General features: G+C 45.0%; 1 protein-coding gene across 10 annotated transcripts in view; it reads left to right on the forward strand.

Annotated features, from left to right (window-relative positions):
- Positions 1 to 27,106, forward strand: part of RASAL2 (RAS protein activator like 2) — a 149,504-nt gene that overhangs the window by 25,318 nt on the left and 97,080 nt on the right. For 2 of the 10 annotated variants that reach the window (XM_090145983.1, XM_090145984.1), the window contains exon 1: positions 22,364 to 23,765. The exons of 5 other annotated variants lie outside the window; for them this stretch is intronic. In XM_090145983.1, coding sequence (XP_090002109.1) covers positions 23,174 to 23,765 — 592 coding nt within the window. In that variant the 5' untranslated portion in view covers positions 22,364 to 23,173. Of the gene's footprint in view, positions 1 to 3,850; positions 4,149 to 22,363; positions 23,766 to 27,106 lie in introns of those variants that run through there. 3 more of the 10 variants (XM_031595563.2, XM_031595564.2, XM_090145989.1) reach the window with 2 other exon arrangements.

Raw genomic sequence — 27,106 nt, forward strand, 5'->3', positions numbered from 1 at the left:
GTTTGGTTTTGACCTCTTTGAGGATACAGTTTTGAATACAACTTGCTGTCTTATCAGTGCATCTCTGGAGCTGTATGTGGTCCCTCTCTTCCTACAGAATCACAGCATGGATGGGTCAGAAGGGACCCCAAAGCCCCCCAGACCCTCCTGCCATGGGCTGGCTGCCTCCCAGCTGAGGCTGCTCAGGGCCCATCCATGGCCTGGGACACCTCCAGGGATGGAGCACACACAGCTCTGGGCAGCAGTGCCAGGACCTTATTACCTACAGATGTCTCATAAAGTGTTATCATGTCATGTTACCATATCAAGTTTAGAGTTAGATGAGTTTTTCCAGGCTGGACGCATTTTGCAGGTGTGGAAGGTGGGAAATCGGTGTGTATCTGTAGAGGTAAACTTTAGAAATGAAGATGTGAATGTGAATACATTTCTTTAATAATCCAGCAAGTCTTTCATCTTTTTTTTTTTTTTTAAGCCTTTGAATACAAGCTATGTAAATACTTTGAGAACGATCAAAACTATTACCACATCATTGATCTCCTCCATTGACCCATCTGTGAGATATTTAATCCCTTCTTTTTTGAAAAGTGTGTGTTTCTCAGTTTCAAAAGCAGCCTCCCACCACGCTCTGTGTCTCAGGAAGCAGCTCCTGCTGGCTCCTTGTCACTGTGCCACTGTTCTTTCAGGGATGGCTGAACTCTCTGGGCTTTTCCTGTTGCTGTGTTGGGGAGCAGCCTGTCCCACACCCTGTAATGCAGCCACCTGAGGCAATGAAAGACCAACCCACCAAGAGCTTCATTGCCACCATGAGAGCCATCCCAAAGGACCTGCAGCCATCTCCTGGATGTCCAGCGTGCTTTCTGTACCTGCTTGCTCCTTGCTTACACCAGCAGTAATGCAGTGCCTATCAGTTGGCCACCCGTGATGAGGTTTTCAGTAATCATTCTGATTTCAAGAGTGCATTTTGCTTCTGAAATGAGAAGTGGTCAGCGCTTTTGGGATCTGCATAAGGACAGTAGATGTGGACTTTTAAAGTGACCCGTTCAGCTGAGTGCCTGAGAAACAAAGTGACTCGACTCACTGCTTATATTTAGTACCATTACCTACTGCATTAGGTTCTGTTTTCTTCTGTTTCTGTTCAGGAAGGTTAACAGGGAAAATGCCCAGCAGAAAGCATTTGTGTGCTTATCAGAAGGCAAACGTGTGGAAAACATTGGGTCAGCGTACTGGATGTCAGCTTTTTTTTAAAGAGCACATGGAAGGAGGAGTATTCAGGGCTGGGGAGAGGATGTCCTTCCTTTTGGTGAAGCTGGGAGCATTGGAGGTGCTTGTGGATCCTCAGTTCAAACACGACCTGAAATCACAACGCCCTCCTGGTTGCTTGGTTCAGAGCTGTAGATATGAGATCCTAAACTTAGCAAGTGCAAAAAGAGGTAGATGCCAGCAGAGCCACGAACCTGGGCAGGCTGAGATTGAGAGGGAGCACGGCTCCTTGCATTTCTGGAGCTAGTGAGGAACTGTAATCAGCCCTCATCACCAAAGTGCAGAACATGCAGATAGATTTGGTGTGTGCCAGGTGAAGTCTGTGACACTGAAAGAAGCTGAAAACAGTTTTGCTGACCTGAGTCCTGCATGCTGCTCTTTGTTCTCCCCATCTGAGCACATTATGGTGTTAGCTGATCCCAAAAACTTCTCCAAGGGGTCAAGCAGCCAGACAGTTCCTTTTAATGTGACCTCAGCTGAATACCCCATCCAAGACCGTTTCTCTTTTCTTTATGGTGTGTCAGAAGCAGAGGAGCAGCTGTTGTATTTTTCCCTGTATGAAGACGAGAAGGAATTTGACTTCTCAGAGCACAGCTGCTGGAAGCAGCATTGTCTGCTTCCCCCTGCTCCCAGGCTGTCTTGTCCTGGGGCTTGTTATGGCTATTGCACCTTCAGAACCAGGCTGAGGAGCACGGGCTGCCTGGGTACCCAAAGTGATCGCTCTGTAGGATGCTGCCAGTCTTCGTAGAATCTTGTGGTGTCTCCTGAGATTTCCTCTGGTAGCAGCATCACCCTGCCAAGGAATCCCTGTTAATATTTGTGTGGTAGTTGTTTCAGCACTTGGCAGGGGTGAGGGCGTTCATGTGAAGCCTCCTTTGGCTGATGCATCTGCAAGGGTGATTTGTGTGTAGTGCTGTCCCAGCATTATCATTATATCTGAACAATGAAATTCCGGATGTGTTTTTGTAGATGTGCACATAAACACTTGTATTAAGGCAGTGAGCTGTACTAGACTCCGCAAACCTCTCATTTTCTTCTGTACAGATCTCATTTCCAAACGAGGACAGGCTGTTGTATGGATTTCTTAATGCCAAGTGCTGCTTTCCCTGCACAGTGTTATTGCTGGACACAAGGTGAGCAGCTGGACCTCCTCAAGGGCTGCCCAGGAGGTCAGAGAAGGTCCTACAAGGTCCTGAGGTGTGCACAGGGCTGTGGAACCAGGCACTGCCCTCTTGCATGATATAGATCTGCATTGTTGTGGTAGGAGCTCCGAGCCCAAATATGGGCTCTCGTTTCATCGTTGGAGATAATTAATTGGTTTTGAATCCAAATGTTAGAGGTGGAGGTTGACCACAGGACCCACAGAAATGACACACAGGAAAGAGCCTGTCTTTTCTGACCCTGCTTCTTCAATCCTGCGTTCTGTGCCTTTGGGAATAGCAGTGATTTAGTTTTACTTTACATGCATGGCGTGATTTGAGAATTAAGTTTGCCATGAAAGAAAGAATGGGAAGAGGTGGTCTGTAGGACCTTTTAGCAAGCAGCCTTTCAGGACAATAAGAGGGACGTGTGTTGAATAGTCACAGATATTCAGTGTTCCAGCTTTAGCAGAAGAAAGCTTTTTATTCCAGTGTTCTCAAATAGGGAAATAAAAATAGCACACAGCTCTCTGAAAAGACATGAGGTGGCGACTCTTTCAGAAAAGCTGGGTTTTTTTTTTTATCATTTTGGAGCAAAGAACTGCCAAGCCATCAGCTTTCTTTTTGTTCAGCCCCTTGCTGGCCATTGTATCATTTTGTCTGAGAAATCAGATCGCTGTCAGGCATTATTTCATTAGTGTTACCCACGAAGATAGTTGATGGAGAGTTGGTGCAGTGGTTTTGCTCCTCTGTGCAAAAGCAGTGGGTGCTGTGTGGTGGTGCTGTGTGCCGAGAGGCAGAAGCTGCTGCAGGTTAAACAGCATTGCAAGCCAGTTATAGGCTGAAGGAGCCTGGAGCTGTGCGGGTGAGCAGGGACATCTCTCCAAGCACAAGCAGGCTTCTTTTAAACATCAGAGAGGATGGCTTTGCCTTCTGCCTCGTCCCTGCATGCTCCTGCTGCCATCTGCCATCGCTGCTGGAAGCTGGTGGCTGCCGATGGCTGGTTTGGGGTCAGGACTGGAGTTCCAGCCACCAGCTCTTATGTGGACCCAGGCTCAGTATCCCTGCCCCGTGATGGGTTGGAGACTGTGGTGCTTTCCTGGGGGCTCGTTTTGGCATCTATCTGCCTTTCTCTCTTTGCCTTCAGGACTGATATGAAGTCTTTCCTACCGCTGCTCAGCTTACAAGGTGCCTAGTGCTGGAAATGAGGAGGCTCTCCCAAGGAGGAAGCAGTGTCTCCTGTTTGTCTTGAGCTATCCTATCATGACAATGGCTTCAGAATTTGCCTAATGTAAAAGTAAGGCTTAATCTGACGGGAAGATGTTTGTGTATTTAAAATAGTTACTTCTAGCCGGGGCCACTCCCTGCTTTTGTCCTTCCCTGCCGGACTTTTCAGCTTCGCTTGGCTAACATGAACCGCTTGTTTACACCAGAGATACTGGAGCATGAAGAAGGAAGTCGGTACATTTAGCACTGATTCAGTTCCAAGCTTCCTGTGCGTGTGCACACACGTGTGTGTGTGTGTGTGTGTGTGCAGGGAGTTTGCAGCCTCCTCCATCCAGAGCCTGTGCAGCCTCCGCAGAAGCAGCAGCAGGACCGGCGCGGGCAGACATAGGGGCTGGATGCTGGAGGGTTTTTAAAGCTCTTCCATCCAGTTTGATTCAGAGCAGGTTTAGACAACAACGGGTAAAAATTCTGGTATGGCAAGCCTGGTGAGGAAGATGCTAGTGCAGACAAAGCCATGGAGCGGTGAGTAGGAGAAACCTCTTGCTTGATGGGAAAGATAACTGAGCAGAAAGCGTTCTTGTAGATGCCTACAAGCAGGCAGAGAGCTTTTGGGTTTTGTTGTTACATTCGTGTCCCATTTCCAGCGTGAGATGGCTACTTGGAAACGTCAAGAACTTTGTCCATTGGGAGTGAGGTGATGAGAGGAGTGTGCCAGCCACTGGGCAGACTCGCTCCTAAGCCCATTCCTCAGCCTGCCCAGGATTTCTGCCTTGGCTTTTGGCTCTGTGACAGCAGCTGTGTGTGGACGTGGGATGGCTTTTTATTTGAGGGTTTTCGTTTGTTGCTAACTGGGTTTCTGTAGGTTGCTCTGCTGTTGCGTTGTTACAGAGATCGTTGTGTATTTGGGATTTTAAAATGTTCCGGTAGCAGCAGCAGCCTGTGCCTGGGGTTTTTCATTTACATTTACAGTGTTTGTTCAACTCTTAATTGTGCAAATTAGAATAATTGTAGAGCTTGATTATATGTGGAGCTGGTGAGTGTTTTTAAGAGACTGGCTTGGGAATTCATTGTTGGATGTGTGTCTTCTCTGGTGTAGGTGTCTTTTCTTCATGCAGTGCAAAGCAAACATCATGAACTGCCACAGCAGGGAATGATTTTTACCTCCGTGTATCCCAGGGAATCCATCTGTAATAGGGTAGAAATCTGAGCAATGAATGAGCCTGATGAGGTGAGGTGCAGGAGCCAGAATAGCCCCCCAGCAGGGAGCCTGCCCTGTGATGATGGTAGGAGGTCACAAGCTGAGCCTGGTGCCATCAGGTGTGTGCAGGTGTGTGCAGGTGCCCATGTTCTCAATATATGAGCCCCAGTGAATGGTTATTCTTGGAAAATTGGGCTTCTATGTGAATTACTCACTGCTGTTATTCTCTCCCCAAGCAGCAGTTTGTTTGGTGTCTATGGAGGGGGTGATGCAGACACAGATGTAAGCAGCACCTCTTGAATAGAAGCGATGGGCTGGATGTGCCAAGCACTGCTTTGGATTTTGCTGAAAAGGAGATTTTGTCGGAAGCTGGAATTCTCTTCTAGCCCAAATCTACTTGTCTCTCTTCATTTACTCACGGCTTCCTAGAAACCATGAATTTTCTGCCTCTAGGAAAAGCAGAGATGTCATCTGAAGCTGAGTAATCTCCTTTGATTACATTTTGACAGACATGGCACCAAATACGGAGAGCTGAAGCGGAGGAGATCTCTTTGATCTCACGGTAAATAACCTGGGACTCGGAGTAAATTAACCAACCTTTGCAAAAAGAACAAGAATTAAAATAAATACAGGTTTCTTTTCTTGTTTCAGAGAGGAGGAGACTGCAGCGATGGCAGTTGAAATCTCACTTGGCAAAAAGGCTGTTGAGAATTAATTTAGAGAGCTTTTTCTGTAGAGGAGTCCAGCGGCTATTAAACGAGTAGAGCAAACATTTACCTTGCATGGATTTCTTCAGAGCAGTTGTAGCCCATCAGTGTTTAGAAGTGCAATTCTCTGATGACAGAAACGTGGCCAATAGGGAAACGTGTAATAAACATCAGCTGGGTAACTTTCTGTATCTTTTCAGAGTCCCTGGAGAGGCTCTTTAGGCTTAAATCTCATTATTTATACTGCGGGGATGTGTGTTAAATGCATTTTTGAAATTAGGCCCGGGATGTTAGGAAGTTGGGGATGCTGGAATTGATATGAAGTGCAGCTGCTTGGAAGCTGGTTCTGGGGGGATGTACCTGTGGGACAACCATTTGGATAGGGCACGTGCATCCAGGCACCCTGTGAGAAGGTGTGTGCTTGGGGCAGTCTGGTTCCTATACCTGGGGCTATGGGATAGTTATGGTCTCTGGTTGTTTCAGCTGCATCTATATTCCATTTGCTTCAACTTCTTTTACTGACCCGTCCGTGTGAATATGTTTGAGGCTGGTTGTGGAAAAGAACTCGTGAGCTCTTTGTGTAGTGCTGGTGGAACTGAACATCGTAAGGTTTGGATCTTTATTTAACAGAGAGGTTATAAAGAGTGAAGGTCAAAGAAGACAAATGGCATTTTGCCAGCTTAGCAAATGCTGCTGTGCTTCTCCCCCCTCTCCTGAAATCCCCGTTGCTTTTAAAATGCTGTTTAATTTGGCTATCTGCTAGTCTACCGCTGCAGGAGAAAATGCAAATGACTGATTGGATTTGAGGTGAAACGAAAACAGCCTGAGCTAAAGAGGCATCTAAGTAAACTGGAATTGGCTCTTTGACATCGTTGTTTGCACTGTGAAATACAAAAAGACAAACGGTATAGAAAACCCAAAGCATTAAACAACGGCAAAGTAACAAAGGCTTGTAGAGAAGCCCTTAGCTAAGCAGTATCCTTTGTTTTCTAACTATGAGCTATATTCCTTTTTAATTAATGCATGAAATGACACCTGCGAGTTCAGCTGCATCACTACAAAGGGTGCTGCCTTATCCTCTGCAGGCTGTGCGAGGTGATGTTGGATGCGAGAAGGCGTTCAAGGAGAGTTTAAGTTGTCACATCAAAGCTCTCAAATAGCAAAAAGCAACAGCTTAATGGCTGCACCATCAGAACGTGTCTCTCTGTGGCAGGTGGATAATGATAGTCTCACAGAAATCTCTGCTACTTCAGAGGAATTTCCAGGTACAAGGAACATCTTTTATCTGAGAATGCCAATAGATAATAAATCAGGCGCCTTACAGTAAGTGGCCATACGTGAAATAGTACAGATTTTAGGGGCAATATGCACAAAGTTGCCATATCAGCCCCGTGGCCAGGTGAGCTTCAGCCTTCACTTCATCACCTGAGTGCAGTGACATTTATGCTGCTGTTCAGTTGAGCGTGCTGCTGAGCGTATTGACTAACAGTAGCATCCTGTGCAATGGGAATCCTGCAGCATGGGCGTCAGGAGCATCCCAAGGCTGGTTTAAATGGATTAAAGCCGTGATTAACACAGCTCTCCTGAAGTAGAAATGGTCATTAGGAAGCCTTTTTAATTTCTAATATCACTTGTTTCTGAAGATGCCTTCTGTGACAGGTACAGCTCTGTTCTTTGTGTGTCTATCTGCTCCTCACTACAAATAACCACAGGGCTGTGGCAAAGCAGGTATTTCTTTGTTCAGCTTTCTGAATCTCCCAGTGCTCTCCACCTAAGGTTTGAAGGATGTTTATAACACCAAGCGTATCGTGCAGCTCTTTTCCCTTCCCCACAGCAGCTCTCCACTGCTACCTCTATGTATATGAACACCAACTATTGCCAATGGTGTAAAGGCTCTCAGTGTTCAGGTTCCCATGTCGAGGTTTTTGGCTGTTATCATGATTAAATTTGCAATCCTGAGGGTTGTTATCAGATAACAGCGAGGGAGAGAATTCATTTTGGAAATGAGGTTTCCAATCTTAGTAGGGCCTGAGAGGAGAGAGCAAAAGAGGTGGTAGCTGAGGTAGAAGGAAGAGGAAATTTAAGCTTTGAGTTAATACTGAAAGTTGCTTTGGGGCGGAAAGTTATAATTAGGCAAGTCAAAAATACAAACATACGTCAGTAATGAATTTCCTGCTTGTGCCTCTTGTCTTTAAAGCATAAAAGTGCCAGTCTGAATCTTTTGACATTGCCAGTTAATTTCTGGGACAGTCGCGGGCAGTGGCGAGGCTCTTCCCCGAGCTGAATTCAGTTTTTTTCCTGAGCAAGGGCTCAGAAATAACCACTTGTGTGAAATTGCAGCTTTCTAGCTGTCAGATTTCATGAGCTCTACAGAAATGGTCCAATTGGCACGGCCAGGTAATGGTGATAATAGTAAAGCTGCAGCTGGATGTCCTTGCTGCTCTGTACTGCGCTCAGAATCCCTGCAGTTAGGGGCAGAGATAATAAGTACCTCTGCTTCTTCCTCCTCTGCTCTTCCCCTCACTCTGTACTGTGTGCCATGTTTCATGGCTCTGCAGTTCTGAGCTTTAAATACAAGTTTATGCCCTCATTTTCTTTTGTGAGAAATGGCGTTGCGTGCTGCTAATCTCTTTTGTGTTGCATCACTTGTTTTCATTCTGCTTAATTTTCCCAGTAGTACAGTTTGTGGCAATTGGCGTCAGTTATTTTAGTAGGAATCCTATTGTATCACATTTAATAATAGAAAAGGATGTGAGAGCAGGGTGTTTTTTTCCTTGCCAGAATTACCCTGAAGTTGCCACCTCCTGGTTCATTCAGAAATGCCCTTAGTGACACCATGCAAAATGTAGAGATCTTAATGCTAAAGGAGCTGATGCTCTCCTTTTTATACTGCTTTCATTGCTAGCTTCAAAAGGTGTTAAAAAGAGAAAATGTGAATCGGTGTTAGACTGGATTTGTTGGTTTGTTTTTTGTTTTTTTTTTGCTTTGTAGTGTCTATTGATTTACAGTTCATTTGATTTGATAGTCGGCAGCTGTGATCTTAAGGAGGACCTTTAGAAATGGGCTGAAATCAAAGATATGTATATGGATGAATGCTCCTGTTAATTTCAGCGATACATAATCTCTCAAATTCCCTGTGGATTGGAATGGAATGGGTATGAGCTGTTCAGCTGTGAAAAATGCAGTGAATGCAACAGAAAAGGTCCCTTGGTTTGATCCATCTATCGATTGTGTTTGATGGCTGTCAGGGGGGAAGAGCAGAGGGGAGAGGGGAAAAGTAACCAAAAAAAATCAGTAGGTAGAGAGATAGAGGGCAGATGGGAAACTGAACTTTTCTTCCAGTAGATTTGATAATGTGATTCTGAGTAAGGAATCTATGTGCAATCTGTATGAATCTTGTCCTATTTCTGAAAACCTTTTTTAGGTTTGAAATTCCACTGTAGACTGATTGCATTAACATAGTCACTTCAAGAGGTATGTGTGCTTTCTCACCGTTGGTACAGGTTCCTCTCATGAACCTTCCTAAATGGTGGGTTTGTAAACTGGGGTTTAAAATTTCAGTTCAGTTGTCACTGAACTGAAAGGTTTAAAAAGCTCCGAGCACCAAAACGCTCCCACCAAGACAGCCTTGCAGCCAGAGCTTCTGCAGGGTGCAAGGGCCTGGTGTCAGTAAAGCATTTTGGATTTGTAGATATGTGTTTACTTCAGGGTTGTAAATATATAGAGCATAATTGACTGTTCTGAAGCACTTTGGAAATGCTGAGTCAGGGCTTGAAGCAGTGATGGAGCACATGGTGGGAAGGCAGGGCCAACCCAGGGGAGCTCAGATGAACCTGAGTGACCAGAAGGGTTGAAGCCAGGATCCACCCCTTCCCAGCCCTCATTTAAGAGTTGGCAGTGGAGGTGAGGGCGTCTTGTTGGAGATCTATGCATACCTGAGGCCTTCTGAAGGTAAGTGGCTTTTTTCCTTTGTTTCTGTGCCCATGCCTGTTGCATTTGAGCAAACCCTTACTTGCTACGGCCTAGGGTTTTGCTACTCTGCTATCTGCTGCACTTTCCATTGTGCTGCAATTTTGGCACCAATAACTTATTGTTGATATTTGATGTCAATGCTGCTTTTTGGTTAGTAGGATGGAGCAAGTCTGTTAGAGCCTGAGTCCCAGTCTTTGATGGTGAGACCCTTGACTTCACCTGGTGGCCGTGTTGTGTCTGATAGCTGAATATATTGCTCTTTGTAGAAGCTTAGTCAAGTTATGAATGTAACAAGCTATGACCCAACTCATCTTAATAGTGAAATAAGTAGATGTTCTAAAACTCCTTGTTGAGAAAGCTAACTCTGATGCTGGAAACAAACTGGTCCTGAACACATCCTATGTAAATTCTGGTGTGCATCAGTTGTAAGGGAGAAGCTGAGAAGAAGGTTTGACAGGTTTGCCTAAAACATTAATGTGAACATTAAAAAAAAAAAAAAAAAAAAAAGTTAAAAAATAAAACAAAATGGCCCAAGCCATATTAAACTCTTAAGGTGATTTGTCTAGGATTATCTTGAGGATTGTCTTCTTATTTTTAATTGCAGGAAATTATGTTCTTGAGGGGTTTATATTTTAAGAAGATAAACTGATTTATCCTTGATATTTTTTTTCTCCTCTGTCCCACAGTTCATTCCACAGTAATGGCCAGTTTTCTTCTGTTGGGCTTTTTCATTATTATTATTATTTATTTATTTTTTTAGGCTGGTGACAAAATGAAAGGACCTGGTAAGCTTGATGGTTTTTTGGATGACAAGAACTTGCTTTTGTTTTGGTTTCAGTTGTCCTTATATCTCTATGTGATTTGTACAGAAAGGTGATTTTGGGGCAGTGTTGGTGGAGTTTTAGCATCATGCAATTGGCACAAACCATACAACTTCTCCCTGAGCCAGAAGCTGTGTCTCAGTCCAGTGCCACAAGCAGAGCCCAGGGCTGCAGGCCAGTTAATTGGGGTTTCAAAGATGAGAAGTGTAGGTAAGCTAAGGGAGCTTTCCTTTGGTTAAACCAGCACTCAGATGGAGTGCTGCCCAAGACAGTGCCTCAAGTTCATGAGCTGAGATGGGGACAGCTGGCATCAGGGCTGGCTGCAGTTTAGAAGAGTGAGAAGAGCAGCTTATTAACACAGCAAAGATTAAGTTCTGAGCATGTCCAGAGAAGGGCAGTGGATCTGTGAGGGGTCTGGAGCACAGAGTGATGGGGAGCAGCTGAGGGAATGGGATGGATCAGTGTGGAGAAGAGGAGCTCAGGGGAGACCTCATCGCTCCTACAGTTCCTAAAAGGAGGCTGTGGTGAGGTGGGGTTGGCCTCTGCTCCCAGGTAACAGCAGTAGGATGAGAGGTGATGGCTTCAAGTTGCACCAGGAAAAGTTCAGGTTGGGTATGAGGAAAAACTTCTCAGAGTGGTGATGCAGTGGCACAGCTGCCCAGGGAGTAGAGGGGTCACCGTCCCTGGAGATGCTAAAGAACTGGAGATGCGACACTGAAGGATGCGGTCAGTGCACATGGTAGGGATGGGTTGAGGTTGGCTTGTGGATCCTGGAGGTCTTTTCCAGCCTTTATGATTCTTTTGTTCTCTGTATTCTCCAAGAGTCACTTGTGACCAGCTAGATTGCACTTTACAACGCTCCCAAAGGCAGCTCAGATTTGGTTTGGTGCTCACCCTGTGCATGGCAGTGGAGGTGTCTCACTCAGCCTGAGGTCTCAACCGAGTTTTCCTCTGCTTAAAAATAAAAAAGAATGAGTTAAACTGGGATGGGAGGTTGCATGCTGTCCAGGCAGTATAGTCAAGCTTCTGTCAAGCTGATCTAGAGCTTCATCTCTATTTGTGGCATTCCTGTGAGATCTGACGTTGGCATTATCCTGCTCCATCCCAGCGCGGAGGGGACAGGAAGCAAAGGCCTTGTATTTAATCTGTCGTGGCAGTGGTGGGAATACCAAACTGGGAGGATTTCCTGGCTGCTCTTGTTTTTTTGGAAAGGAGAAAACAAAACTTGACAACAAAAAAGCCCTTGTTCTCCCAGCCTCTTCCCTTGCTGCTCCATGCCATGTCTGTGCTCATCACCCGCCCGGGTGGGACATTTCCAGGCTGCTTTTTGAAGATATTTATAAATAAGTTGAGCTCCATATGGGTTTTTTTGTGGTTTGTTTTCTTGTTTTTCCCCAAATGATTTCTTTACCGTAAGTCATTGTAGTTGTGCATAATTGATCCACTTGTGGCAACTTGCATCTAGCAAGGGAAGTCACAGATGGTTTGGGCTTGTGCTGTATCAGGAATGGAGAAAAGGGGATAAAAGAATGGGCTGACAATAACCTGAGCAATGATTGCTTTGGAGAGAAACTTGTAAAAATAATATCATAGAATGGCCTGGGTTGAAAAGGTCCACAATGCTCATCCAGTTCCAACCCCCTGCTATGTGCAGGGTCACCAACCACCAGACCAGGTTGCCCAGAGCCACATCCAGCCTGGCCTTGAATGCCTGCAGGGATGGGGTGTCCACAGCCTCCTTGGGCAAAACCTGTTCATATATCATAATAGTGTAAGTTAGTTTTAACTTGTTCTGAAACAGTAAGAATAAATGTGCTATGTAACTTTTATGAACTGTAATAGGGTGTGGAATAGCAGGCAAAGATTTCCCTCTAGCCTCATTCTGCCCAGCAAAATCAAGCTTTATTTTTATAAATATCTATAGATCAAGAAGGACAAAATCGTATTTTTAGTAAGGAAGAAAAGTACTTCAATGCTGCTCCTTCCCATATGTTATGGTTATGAACTGTGTGCTTCAATAGGCTTCCAAAAAAAATCAAACTTTGAGGCTTCATGTCTTCAATTCTTAGGTTTTATTTCCCAACGTGAATGAGGTCAGTTCTACTTATTGACATTCCCGCATGCTCTGGGGAAAGAAGGTGAAACAGGAATATGTGGCTGGATGTGTGCTACAGCCAGGGGCATCTGTGATGGAAAGCTGTCTACTGTCCATAGCATGGGGAGGGAGTGTGCTCTGAGCACAAGATTAGGTTAATGCCGCAGCATGGGCTTAGAAACCTGGAAAAGATAATGCTGCATTAATTCACACAGGCTTAATTTCTGCAGCACAATGGCAAAACACAACTAGCAATACTCCAAAAACGTAACCCTGACTCAAAGAACTTTCTCCTTTTCCCCTCATTTCCTGCTCGGACACCCAAAGTCTTGAAACTCAGAAGGGTTTTTGAATGGGATTTTTTTTTTTTCCCATGCCTTCAATTAAAAAAAAAAAAAACCACCCTGTTTTTGAGGCTGTGACTCAGTGCTGCGGTGCCTATCTGCCTTGTGTCAGGACTTGGGCTGTCTGTGGGAAGCAGAACACATGCATACCCGAGGCGTGATGCAAGTTTTGAAATTGCCCCAAGTGCACTCGGAGCATCGCATGTGCAGCTCGCGCTGCGTCTGGCAGCCACAGCCCCCCTGCCTTGCAGGGCCTCCTGCAGCTGCACAGGCGTTTGGGTAACGAGGTAAACAGTAAATAGGGGAAGGCTGTCACATTCTAAAACGCCACTGTTGTTGGTTTGGGGGTTTTCTTGTCTTAAAAGCCTATATTTAGATTTGGCAATAAGGTTTATCGCAATAATCGGGGCATTGTTTAAACAAGGTCGCTGATGTGTGTGTGTTTATCTCTGCTCAACCAGATTGCTTATTTGAAGTAGAAATACCTCCAAAAATATTATGCAGAGCTATTGAAAGCTTGCGTACTCCACTCCTGCAGCATGTGGTCTTTATTAGAAAATAGCTGCAATTATTCATGTTCAGTTTTGCAGATTTAAGTCCTGAGAGATTTAAACATAAAACAGCGGAGATTTGATTACATCCTGGTTTTATGTCTGACTGCTATACGAGCGTTTCGTATGTGTAAATCTTTTTATGAAGCACAGGCTGTGATTTGTTACTAAGTGGAGACACATGAATGCCATGCAGTCAGCTGCAATTGGGATGCACGTGCTCATTAGCTTGGTCTAGCTTCGGTGGTTGCTCATGCAGTTATAAAAACCAGAGAAGCTTTGTGTGTTTTATTTACAGCAAATATTTGCTTTTTGAGTGGATGGCTTGAAGCTTCAGGATACAATTTCAGTGTCAGATGTGATTGCAGGCAAGGATTCTGATCCACTTGGTAAGGATGGAGAACAGTTTACCGATAATACTGCGTGGTCACAGCAAGCACAACAGATAATAACTTGTTTTTAGTGACAGTGCAATTAAATACAAGCCCTGACACGTACTCACCTTGTTGTTTGTTTATTTGCACAAGAGTGGGTGGGAGAAGAGTGTATTTATTGAAAGTCTCCCATGATCTTGGTTACTGCTGGGTGCTGGTAGGTGATTTCACTGGCCTGGCAGTAATGTTCCCTGCAGGCAATTAATGGCTTCCTTTTGAAACCTCCTTTGCTTGGTGTGATGGCTACAATAATAGCATGCTGAAGTGGCAGGTATACCCTCAGATAGTTGTGTTTCAGAAATACCACCTGGAGAAGCTAAGCAAGAGCATAAGGTGTAATTTCTCCTATTCTTTCAGTGAAAATTTCCATTTATGCAATGGAAATAATTGAGAATGTTGTCAGAGAGGTTGCTGAGCTCTGCCTGCCCGCATGGAAGGGGCTGGCCTGCAAAAGGGACAGTTTTCTTATGCATAAGCTGGTGTTCACACCTAATGAAACAAAAACCAAGTCCTTTTGGAACCTGGAAGAGAAGTCATCTCTGGGCAGAAAGCAGTCTCAGAAAGGTGGTTTTGATGTTGGCATACCTTGCTTGGGATGTGATGGCACATGTGTTGTGTGATTCCTTTCTCACAGTATCCAGTTCTTTTCTTTAGTCCCTTAGAAGTGTGCATCTGTCACAGATTTGTTCCGTAAATAGGCTCTACGAGACATTTCCTCCCATCCTTCCATCTACCTTTCATTCTGTCCTTCCATCCTTCCTCCTTCTCTCTTCAAAACCTGACGTTATCCTGCATCTTTCTCTTTTTTAGGAGTGCCTCTTTTGTACTTTGCCATCAAACGCAGTTTCTACAAGGCGTGCTTCACACTGCTGCTAGTGCCAAGATCCCAGCACTGGTACATCCTCACGTCCACGCTTTCATAGGATAGCTTGGATTGGAAGGAACCACAAGGATCATCAAATTCCAACCCCCTTGCCCCAAGCTGGGTTACCAGCCACTAGATCAGATTGCCCAGAGCCCATCCAACCTGGCCTTGCTCAGCCCTTGGCTTTTGCACTGCTGTCCTTTTGCATGGACTGTAGGGAACATTTCTGGTCAGAAGGCCATTGCCATTGAATAACTACTCTTTTTTTTTTTTTCCTTCCCCACTTCTTTTTTTCTCCTCCTTCTTGTTTATAACATGATGAAAGTTTAACATGGAACTCATGCACAGCTCTGATTTGCTATCAATTGTTGCACTTTAGCTTGCTGATTTTAATATATGATCTGGAAGGGCTTTGATTTGGGTGTTATGCTAATTCTCCTACAGCTGAAAGAATTTCACTGCCTAACTTTGGAGCCTGAAATTGATTTGGATTTGTGTGTTCCTCCTGTGGGTTGGTTGTACAGCCAGCTCCCACTGCCAGTCTTGAGCAAATGCTTCTGATACTTGTGTGAGCAGGTTCTGAGCACTTGTGGTTGGTCTAACAGGTACAAATACTGCTGAATGTCAGAGCTGCCATGAACCTCTGTGCAGACAGGACACAGAGCTTACCAGAAGCTCACATGTGGCTTTGGTGATTTCAAAAATTAGACTTATGTGCTGATGCTTCTCGATGCATGGATGCTATAAAAGTCATCTTGGGTGCTGAATACTGCAGCTTGTTTTGGGTTGTGAAAACTTCGTCACTAACTGAGCTTTTAAGAAGCCTTGCTAGTTTGGCTGTCCTATCGCTGTTACCCAGGAGCAGAGGCTGACCCCACCTCACTATAGCCTCCCTTCAGGCACTTGGAGAGCAATGAGGTCTCCCCTGTGCTCCTCTTCTCCACACTGCCCCATCCCATTCCCTCAGCTGTTCCCCATTTCACTTGTGGCCCAGACCCCTCACAGCACTTCTGCCCTTCTCTGGTCACACTCCAGGACTTCAGTGTCTTCCTTGCAATGTTGCTGAAGATTGTTCCTTGTTTATCCCATAATAGCATGCTGATATGCAATGATGCTGGAGAGTATTGCAGATTACTGGTGGCTGTCTTCTGCTGATTGCTGGCTTTCCTGCAGAATTTCCAGCATTTGAGAAGCAATGTTTTAAAATTTACGGGGCTGGCATTGCATGAAGGACTTATGAAATAAAAGTTGTTTGTTCATTCTCAGGCTGTCTGCTTTAGGGAAGAGAACAAAAAAAGTCCAACGGATGTAGGAAGCAGGTAGGAAAAAAATAAATAGAATGAAATCATGAACCAAGTTCCTAGTTAGTCATCAGAAGAAAGCCTTCTGAATCATCTTTCTTTTTCTGATTAGAAATATGGATGTGTATGAAGATTTACATTCAGTCTTCCTTTCCCTGGATGCCCAGGGAAGAGGAGGGTTGCATGGCTGCTGCTTAGGTGGCTGGGAGTGCAGGCTGCCTTCCTTTGGGCTGTGAGCTGGGCTCTCACGTGGCCTGCTAGTAACGTGCTCACCACCTTTTTCCTCCCCTTGTCCTCAGTCAACCTATATTTGGATGCTAAAACTGATAGGTCCTGGTTGGCTTTTTTTGCAGGAGTCTGCACTAAGGATGTGGTCCTTGACAGTTATATAAAGGGTGAAAAGCTTGAATATATACATCTGCTATTTGAGCACAGTTACCAAGGCCATTGTTGAGATGTTTATGTGTTAGCTTGCCTAAATAATGTGATTACTTTTCCTCTTAGCTATGTTAAGGCTGCACTTAGTTTGATTCATGCTGTGACAGCACTGAGCAATGCTGCGTTCTAGTAAAAAGGTTGCAAGAATAATGCTTCTCTTTTTTTAATCTTGACAAAAATCTTAAAAATTTCAATTCTAAAAGAATTGGGGGATGGGAAGGTAAAGCAGCTTGTTGAAAAGCAGCACCATTAAAAAGGTGAATCAATGGGTTGCTTATGATGCTTAAAGGGATGTGTAGCCCGACCTACAGGCTTGAAGAAGTGGATGTCAGAGAATAAGAATGTTTGGTTTTTGGTGTTTTTTTTTTTTCTTTTTGAATAGTCAAAAGATGATCCTGCAAAAATAAATTATCAGTGAAGTCAGTTAATGGTCTGGTCTTCTTTCAGGAGCTGAAATTCAGCATCAGTAGCTCAGAAGGATTTCCTCTTCACTCTAAACCCTGAGTGTGTCAGTGGCTTCCCAGCATGGCACATGGGTAAGCCCAGAGGAGCCAGCCCTGCAGGACAGCTGTCACCCACTGCTAAGGATTTCAGGCTTCTCCACCCCAGAGACCTGTGGCTGCAGCTCTGTAAACTAGAGGCGAGTGCTGCCAGTCAACACCAACGAATCTTTTTGCTGTTCTTTCTGTACTGCAGAGTAGTTGCCAGTATTTGCCTTCAGGTTATATGTTTGTTTATTTGCACCAGCACGTGTTTCCAAAATACGTGGCTGCTTGGGGTGCTGTTGCTCACAGCTGTGTGTGGGCTTGCTGTGCCTCTGCGTGCACTTGGCTGGCGTCTGCAGGTACGTTTTTATGGCCCTCAAATCTTGGCACGAGCCGTGTTTTGTCGACAACAAAGAAGATTCCTAGTGAAATTAAAGTCTGGCATCGCCGTTCTGCAGGTTTATTCTTGATGTACTGAAATGGGATTTTCTTACTAACTTTTTTTGGCAGTGATCCAGAGCCCAGCATCTTATAAATCTGTATTATCAGTCTCTGCTCAGGGCTGGAGCAGCTTCTCACGCCAATCACGAGAACAGCATGGAAAAAGGAAGGCAGGAAACTTTCAAGTGGGGAGTTTCATAGAATCATAGAATGGTCTGGATTGAAAAGGACCACAATGCTCATCCAGTTCCAACCCCCTGCCATGTGCAGGGTCGCCAACCACCAGACCGGGCTGTCCAGAGCCACATCTGGCCTGGCCTTGAATGCCTGCAGGGATGGGGCATCCCCAGCCTCCTTGGGCAACCTGTTCCAGTGCATCACCACCCTCTGGCTGAAAAACTTCCTCCTAATTTTGTATCAGCAGGGCAGTGGTAGAAGTTTTGCCAGGAGGTTAGAGAGCAGGGGTGTTTAGGACCTTTTCACTACCTTCCTTCCAAAAGTAGACCCCCATCCCTTCCCACCATGCAGGTTTTGAGTTGGTGGTTATCCATCATTTGCTGTAGTGGAGGTAAGGACTTGGAAACGCAAAGTGATGGCAGCACAGCAGTTACAGGGTGCTTCAGCACAGGAGCGTCACAACAGATCATGAAAAGTAGGTGCTGTCTGGCATGTGGATGTGCCAGTATCACTATTTAGCTCATTTGTAGATGCACTGTGTTCTCAGGATAGTGCAAGGGAGATCAACGTGTGTTTTTGGGACAGGTTATCTTCCTGTGCAGTCACTGAGGCACATTCCCAGCTCAGAGCTTTGCTCTCAGGGACTCTATTTTGGACTCAGTAAGCTATCAGTATTCCAGACATACCAATTCTACTTTCAGCAAGCCTCAGTCCTCGAATCACTGTAATCCCAAATGCTACAGAGGTACCATTTCATTTGTCCTCTGCATAACTCAGTGCACTAAGCATGAAGCAGGCAGGTGCACGGGTGCGTGCACTTCCAAGGAGAAGTGATATTCACCTGCAGGAAATGTTGGTGGGGGGGGGAAACAGATGCGTGTTGGTGATAGGGGATGGGAAGGGGATGTTAAGTCATTAATTACTAAGCCTTGCATAAACAAAACTTAATAGTTTGAAAAGTCTGTAATTTAAAGGGAAGGAAAAATCTTTCATCTTCTGCTGCGCTGTTTAGCTAAGCGTCAAATAGGATGAACTGGAAGAGTTTTGTGATGATTTCTGCTTTATATATTGATTACTTCTCCATGGGTGGTGCCAGTGGGTGAGTTTTGGACTGGTGTTGAAGGAGAAAGGAGCTAAAGGGATCCAGGCTGAAAAGTCTGGTGTGGGTGACCAGCCCAATCACTTCTGGTTAGTTGAGGGAGGATGCAGGGTGCAATGTGATTCACTTCTCCATGCACTGAAGAACCCATTTGTTGGCTGAAAGCTGGGAATGCAACCTAGAGTCTTCTGCAAAGACTTCCTGAACCTCTGTGGTTGTGATTTCAAGGAGAGGACTTGGTCAAAGTCCCAAGTGTGGAGAGTGAGCCTTCAGGGATGGCGGTAGGGGTTTGGTGCTTTCTTCTTCTTTCATTTCACTCTGCACTGCCTCCACTTCCCCCTCCTGGAAAATATTTTAGAAAATGAGAAGCTGGTAAGTTTGTGCTTGGTCCAAAACTAATTTTAAATGGAGTAGTTCAATCATGGAAGGTTTCAATTCATCTTTTTCTCGGTGTAAGCTGTACTAAAGATGAACCCAAACGTTACACATTAGCACGTGCCTTTATTCAAACACAAGGCAGCTTTCCGAGCGAGGCAGTGTTAAAAGTTTTTGTCATCAGAGACACATTCTCCCTCCAGCTGCTTGGCGATGCTGCTTTTGTTTTCTCTGCTATTATTTTTTAATTGGCTGCTGGTATTTATTAAGCAGTGGATAGCGTGAGGGATTTCTGAACTCCATGCAGCAGAGCTGTGTAGGATTTTTGGAAAGCTGAATGGTGGAGAGAGGACTTCCCACGCAGGAGGCTGCTGCCAAAGAATTATCTTCGTATGCTCAGTGAGAATGTAATGCCGCTTGTGTCAGTTTTCTGTGAAATGTTGTTATAAATTTAGGCAAGATTGTTTACCCAATGTAATGCTAAAGCTGGAATACAGTTATATTTCAGTCTAGCAAATCTGCATTTTTGGCATAAATTACTTAGATATCTAGGAACAGCGAAATATATGCTGTTAAACATGTCAAATCAGATGATTAAATGACTTGATTGTTAGGAAGAAAATAGTAATTTTCTGAAAAGGCTTAATGAATGATGTGGCACAATGATCTGCAAGCATACTGAAGGAAAAAAAAAACCACCTTTCTTGAGGAAAATTTGCCAGCCGAGGAGCACGTTTTTATGCAGTAGGTAATAAAAGCAGGAGCGTGAGTGAAAATATTCCAGCAAATTGACAAGCTCCTTTCTTCCAGTGCAATTATTTTCCCTGCTGGCAGCCGAGTGGGTGGCTCTGTGTGGTTAGTGACTCTGTGGGATGCCAGCAGTCACTGGGCAAGGTGATTGCTTTGTGATAGCTGACCGTGCAAATGCTGCTCAAGATAAGCTGCTGCTCTGAAACGGCTCAAGCTTTCACGTAGGGACATTAGATCAAGGAGAAAGCAGCTCTGTTACATGGGTTACCTTCTTGCATCTCACGTGGAAACGGGATGCTGAAGCCAAGTGAGGCCGGATTTACCTGGGTGATGTTGGGTGAGGATAGATGAAGGCTTTGTTTGGGCCTCGTCTTGGCTGTGTTTGATGTGCTGAAGGAAGAAAGGGTTTGGTTTGACTTGAAGCCCAAGCTAAAATATTTGAGTGAACAGTTTAAATTGGCTAGTTTGTAGACTAAGCAAACGTAGTGTGTCAGTGGTTTTATATCAATAATGTGCAAGCCTCGTGCCTTATTTAGAGCTCCTTTGAGAAAGTCCATTTTGTCCCCTGCGTAGCACCCAGTGAGATCTCTGCTCAGTGAACGCATTATTTTCTTTGATCAAGAAATGTGTTCATCTGAGCAGTGGTGACAAGAAAGCAAAAATGAAATCAAAAGTTGGAAGTGAAGACCTTTCTGACATTATTTGAACTTAAACCGTGGCTTTGATGTTCTTGAGCTCCTCGTTGAGTGCTTAATGAAGCCTGTCTTTTTCTGTGTGAGCTCCGTATAGAACTGCTGCCCAAGCCCTGGCCACACTGCTAACAAGGATTTAAAGTGGAAGTTCACTCAGAAGGGGTTTTGCATGTTGTGACAGTCTGTAAGTTGGTACCCCGCTGGTCTCTGTGTGTTCCCTCTCTGGAGATGGGTGATCTGTGCTAGCAATCTGTGTAACAGGGTTGTGAAACAATCTTACTTTTTGGGTTCCCACAGGATAAGGACATGAAGGTGACACGGGATCAGCCCTGTGATCACCAATGGCTGCATGCCAAGGCCAGTGTCCCACCTTAACTTTCCTTCTGTCCATGCTGCTGCGAGGCCGAAGTCCTGTATTAGAATAACATTGCTGCAAGTGGTGGTGGACTGTCTGATCTGAGTCACTGATGTTGATCATACCCAATCCTCTGACCCAACGCATGTGCTTTAAAGCCCTGTTGCAAAAAACATGCTTGATTTCAGTGCTCAGCTCAGTGGCTGCTACGAAGCGTGCTGGAAATCTGCAGCAAGCAGATCCCAGGACAGCTACTCCACCAGCTGTCTGTGTTGTCCTCTCCTGCCCTTGTGTGCTCCCGAAAGTTGGTGCAGATGTGTTAGTGGAAACCTTGTGCAAGTCTTGCAGGGCTGACCAGAAACCTACTGCACATTCTCAGTTTTCTCTGCTGATTATGGCTTGTGCCATTAGAATGAACCACAGCGTCGTCTGTCAGATTTACTTAGGCTTATTTCTAAAGTTCCATAAAGCCTGTTTTACCAGACTGACTAATTCAAAGCATTTGTTCAAAGCGTTGCTGCTGCTTTTGTTACCACAGGCTCTACAAGAAAACCAAGATTCACTGCTGAAAGAGGTTGGTGACCGAGTACCAGCAGAAATGGTCTAGGTGCTTAATGCTGCCTTTGCCTCGGTCTTCAGCACCAAGGGCTCCCGTGTCTCTGTGCTCTGTCAGAAGGAGGAGAAAAACTATCAGTGGTTGGTAAGGGTCAAGTTGGGAATTATTTATGGGACCTCAACACAAGGGACTGAGTCCATTGGACCAAATGAGCTGCATCACATTTTCAGCAATGTCTGGGATCAAAAAAACAGAAAAGTATTTTCTAGTTTGCTTGGAGAGGAGCAAGCAGGTTTTTTCCTGGTGAGTTCTCCATCTTGTTGTCATGCTGGAGCACTCAGCCTTGTGCCTCCCAGAGGATCCTTACCCTGTATGGAAACTGCAGCAGAGCTTTTGTTTAGGTATGTGTTACCATTGAGGGCTTGTGTGCTGAGCAGCACGACTTCCAGTGTAGGAGAAGAGTCGGCTTCAGTGGTTTTGATGCAGAATTTGTAATGCAGTGTCTCAGCTTCAAATAGCCTCCATGTAGTGACACCCTCTTCGATACACATACAAAAGGAAGGAAGTTTTGCATCTGCAGCTGTCAGGAATGTACTTTGGCTGATGAATGCTGTCAGAGCTTAAAGGCGGGATCCCATAGCGGGTCAGTTAAGCTTTATTGGTCTGCCAGAGCAGATTATCATTTTATTTAACCAGAGAAGTGGTTTTCATTGTCACTTGATTGCCAAGGGTCTGTCAGCGTTTCCATTATAAACCTCCTATTTTCAGAGATTTTAGTAGACTTGAGATTTAAGTGTTCTGGTCTAAAACTTGGCAAGCATGGTCTGAGTTCACCAGCAGATATTTTCTTTGTGAGATTTTAACAGTCAGCTGTTTCTTAAATTGTAGAGAAGGAGAGGGGATTTTTTCCTCTTGATTAAGCAGATAGGACTATTTTTTTCCACCCTTCTTATTCCAACTAGATATATGAAAATAAAGCCCTATTCTTTTTACTTTTTCTTTCTTTTTTTTTTAAAAAGAGGAAGGAAGAAAGAAAAAGACAGATGCCCTCTATCATGTTCTGTTGGCTGGAGGATAACGCCTCAAGGCTTTCCCAACCTCTGCTTCAGTGCATGATGGATGAAGTCCCACCCACCCTCTGCTCTTTCTCCTCCCCTTTACTTATTTGCCTTTGGTGTATTTACACTCTCACTATATTAAGTTGCAGCATTCCTTCTCCTTACTCCATTCCTTGCCTTTGCTCTGTGAAGCTTCCAGCACCCAATTGTGATGACTCTGAGTATTTTACTGCTCTCTAAAAGGAAACTCTGGGGTGATGCGAGGTTCTTGTGGTAAATATAAACTCTAAGGATTGCCTTTATGTTGTGTCTTGCTCTATTTGATGTACAGTCCTACTTAACTGAAGAACATAATGTGCATGCTCCTCAGCAGAACGTTGCAATTTTAACACTGCTTGGAGACTTTGCTGTGACTCTACTTTCACATTCTTTTTTTTTTTTCCTTTGTTTAACCAAATCTTTAATGTCTACCAAAAAAAAAGTGAAGTGTGATTGGTGCAGATCACCACTGTGGGTTTTCATGGCTGGGCTCTTTTAGTCATTTCCTGAGAGCTCGGTGCAGAGCTGCGACAATGCAGGAAGCGGCAGCAGGCATAGTAAGGCTGAGCGTGTCGTTGGAGAGCGGCTTGCTGTAGGTGAGGGCTTGTCCTCCTTGCTGAGATGTAGGAATTGCTGGGATTGACGCTCAGGCTCTTCAGGAAGAACCTCTGCTGTCCTTTGGTCACTGCAGCAAAAATGATTTGGGCATGAAAATGCTGAGCCGGGAACTACAGCTATGTGACTTCTGAGTGATGAGAGATGCAAGTTAAAATCTGGAATTCAAGAGCTGGAAGATGAGTGCTTTTAAAAAGTATTACAGTCTCTCTCCCAGGGCCTTTAGGAGGTCTTTGTCGGAACAAGATGCTGGCACCGCTGCCTTGAAGGACTATCATTGGTACCACCAAATGAGAAGCAAGAAGGTGAGCAAACAAACTTTGGACCCAGAGAAAGCGCTCGGAGCATACAGGTGGCAAACACATCCTCGTCTTCCTTGGAGGATAAGCAAAAGAGCACGTTCTTGCAGCCTTAGAGGGGAAGGTAATGATTCAAGTCTTGTCAAAAGTTCTGCAAGCATGGATGCTACCAGCGCCGAAGATTTCCAACAAGATTCAACAGAGATGCTTTTCCAGGCAAGGACCAGATCGCTGCGGGTTCCCTTCAACCGCTCTCTGTCCGAACCCGTGCCACACTCTGCAAACAGGAATGCCAAGCCCTTTCTGCAGTCGGTGCGCTCTGTGGATTGCGAGCAGCACGGCTATTTTGTCCGTGGCATCTTCTCAACTCTCTCAAGTGGCTTTTCAAAGATAATAAATCGAAGAGGGGAGCAGCCCCCCAGTGAGCCACTGGAGTGGAGAACAGACGATAGTCAAATTGACCCGTGCACAGGTAATGGACTCTGTTCTGTTATGTTCTATTTGTGTTGCAGGTGTGTATAATTATTTTATGGGTTGTATCACTGTTGTTTGCACCGGTTTTGAACTTTGCTGTTTGTTAAAGTAAGATTTGCAACCTTCTGCTGTTCTGCCTTAATTAAAAAAAAATAAGACTGGGGGGAAAAAAAGGCCTTTCCTGATAAAGAAGTGGTGTGATGTTTTGGCATGCGCTTCAAAAACCTGAAGGTCCCTTTAAAACAGATGTCTCTGGAGGAAGCAGAAGCATTTCTCTCCAAAATGAACTGCGTGTGTGGTGCATGCAGTCCTGTGAGCGCAGCAGCCTCAGAGGAGTTGTTGTGCACTGATGGATGTATCAAGCCTGCTACTGTAGATGAAGTACTAGGAGGAGAGAAAGAGAAATAAAGCAGTCTTTTATCCAGTGTGCAAGGCAGTGGAATGGATCTAGTTCCTCATACCAGATTCACAGTTTTGCAGTCAATCAGTTAAATTGATGTCTGTTCTCTGTTAGATGCCAAGGACAGCAGTGTTACGAAGGTTTAGCCAGCTGGGATTGAGGTCAGCAAGATGCCATTCTGAGATTCCATTTAAATCTGCCCTGCTGTTAACAACACTCATTAAGCAGGAAAAAAAAAAAAAAAGGGAAAAAGGGAGAAATTTGTCTTCTGTTCTCTTGGTCTTTTGTGGAACTTTCCAGTGGGGTACCCAGCCTGATCTGAGTGACCGAGGAGGCGTTAGGGGGAGGGGAGCAAAGTTTAAATTTATAATAAAAACAAACAGAGACCTTCCTTCTCTCCAAAACCTCCGTGCTTTCCAGAGTCCTCCAGATTATCATATTAAAACCTGGTAACATCTGGACCTACTTGGGACTGCTGGAAAAGCCATCCCTATTCAAAAAAAGAAAAAAAAAGAGTACAAGACGAGCTTGCTGTTGTTATTATTTGTCCCCACAGGTAGTGGGTCTGAGTGATGGTGGATTGTCACTTACAGGCTTATGTTTGCCACTGGGAGCAGTCTCATTGGTTTAAAATGCAAAACAAGCAGTGATGAAGAAGGACCATCTCCTTCAGCTTCCCAGGGTTTGTTCAGAGTTGCTACCTCCATTCGTTGCTTTGTATTCTTCCAAGACCTCAGGTAGAAAACTTGGCTTGGCAGTACTTGTTAAATTGAGTGAAATACATGATGGGGAAAAAATGAAGAGATGGCTACTTTGCTTCTGAACACATCTTGTTAAGGGTTTGGTTTGTTTCCTGCTGTTGTTGAGACTTCCTGAGAAGCTGTTATTACTGCAGGCTGGTCTGTTGCTTTGGACAGTTGATTTGGTCTCTGCCACCCTGTATATGTCAGCAAGCTATTTTGGGAAGGTGTTCTATATGACACAAGCATTTTGGATTAAACACTTGCAATCTTTAAAGGGCAGAGTGTCCTGTAGTTCCTTTTTCACACTGTTCTGGCGCTCTTTTGGAACAAATGGTCCTCTAATAATTCCTAAATGCTGTTGGTCAGCCAGGTGTTGGGGTGCTCATGGAAAGTAAAGGGCAGAAAAAGGTTATCTGTGAGAAGTCACCGCACTGTAAATATGTTGGTCGTGAGATGAGGACGGAGCCTTTTGGCTTCTGGAGCCTGAATCCTCTGAGCTAACCCAAAGTGATTTTACAGAGGGACTCTCAGCTCAGGAACTGAGAAACAACAGTGGGACTTGAGATTAAAAGTCAAACTGCCTCGGGGGAGGAAGTCATAACCAGGAAGGTGCTTGGGGAAACAAGGTTGTGCCGTCGTCACCTGCAGAGCTGCCTGAAACAGGCCCTGCTCTGGGACGGTTAGCTTCTGCTCTTCAAGCAAACAGCAGCTGAGGTTTAAGAAAACTCGTTCACCCCATAAGACATGCTGCTGTGTGGGTTATGTAGTCATGGGACAGCTAATCTCCTGTCACGGGATGTATTCTTCCTGAAGGAAGCTCGAGTTAGTTGGGCCGGTGGGCTCAGCCGGCCTGAGGCCTGGTGGCAAACTGGGAGCTCTGGGGGCTCAGGGCTGGTCTGAGGGAGAACCTGCAGGGAGAGCAATATAACCTGTTGCTGTCTTCTTCACCTGCAGCCTGGGTGCTCAGAAGTACTGAGCTCTTCTCTTCTACCACATACCTCACAGGCTGGGTTCTATGGGGCACATTGTCCACAAGCAGTGGTGGTGCTTGGGTGGGCTGAAGGCATCTTCCCATGCTTGCAGTCCTCTGTACTGCAAAAAATGTAAGAAAACTGATTGCTTTCCTGTGCAAGAGGTAGAATTTTGAATCCTTGGGCTGACAAAGGCGGTCTGCCCAGACTTTTGACTTGCCAACAGATAGTGTGAGACACGGGGCTTTTCCAAAGTGTGTAAACAGGTTAGCTTAGAAGAGCTTGATCAAAAGTCTCCCAGGAAAGATCTGTTTGGGCAGAATTTCTCCTCCAAGGAGAACCCTTCACGTGCTGTTGAATGCCCAGACCGAGAGGCACGCTTTGGAGTTGAACCAGAAGAACCTGAAGGTGCTTTCAGTTGCCTGTCCAAGGAGCCAAGCCCTTTAGTTACTTCATTACAAGCATTTCCACTTTCCTCTGAAATAGTTACAGATTATCAACTCATTTAAAAAAGCAAAAAAAACTTCCTTCTGGAGCGTGCCTGTCCTCTTGAATTCTGCTTTAGCTCTGTGCCAGAACTGCAAGGGCTGGGACCTCTGCATGACTTTGGGTAGCAGCTGCTTTGCTTCTGACCTCTGTAAACCTGGGGAAGAGCAGCTCCCTTTTGCAAGGAACGGTTACCTCCCGAAAGGGGACCGGTTGCTTTTTTGGCAGCTTGAACAGGGAAGTGGGATTAGAAAAAAAAAAAAAAAAAATCTGGATAAATATTTTCCACTTGGTCTCACAGTCTAGGAAGCGTGTTCAGACACTGCTTCATCTCTTCTTGGCTGCGCATTCCCCTCCTGGGGAATGAAAGGATGCTGAACCTGGGGAGAGCTGCTCATCAGAGCTTTGCTGTGGCACAGGGCACCCTGCTGCCCATCTTATAGAAACCGTGTGGAGAAGGAGTTATGCAGATAGCTCAGAGCCTTGGACCTGAGGGTTGTCAGTGAGCTACTGCTCTCTATTGTATTTCTGTGTTGCCAATGACCCTTTAACGACCCTAAACACTGTTAAGAGTGGATTTGCGAGCAACTTCACAGATAACATTTATTTTGCTGTTCCTTCTTATCTGAATCTCAGGGCGGTGCAGGTTTAATTGGGGATTGATGACAAAATGATTCTTCAGTAGAATCAATTATCTGTATCTCAGCTTGCAGGATGGAGATAGTAAACACTGGTTTCT

This window comes from Phasianus colchicus, chromosome 9 (assembly GCF_987193195.1).
Source record: "Phasianus colchicus chromosome 9, bPhaCol1.hap1.1, whole genome shotgun sequence".
Classification (NCBI taxonomy): Eukaryota; Metazoa; Chordata; class Aves; order Galliformes; family Phasianidae; genus Phasianus; species Phasianus colchicus.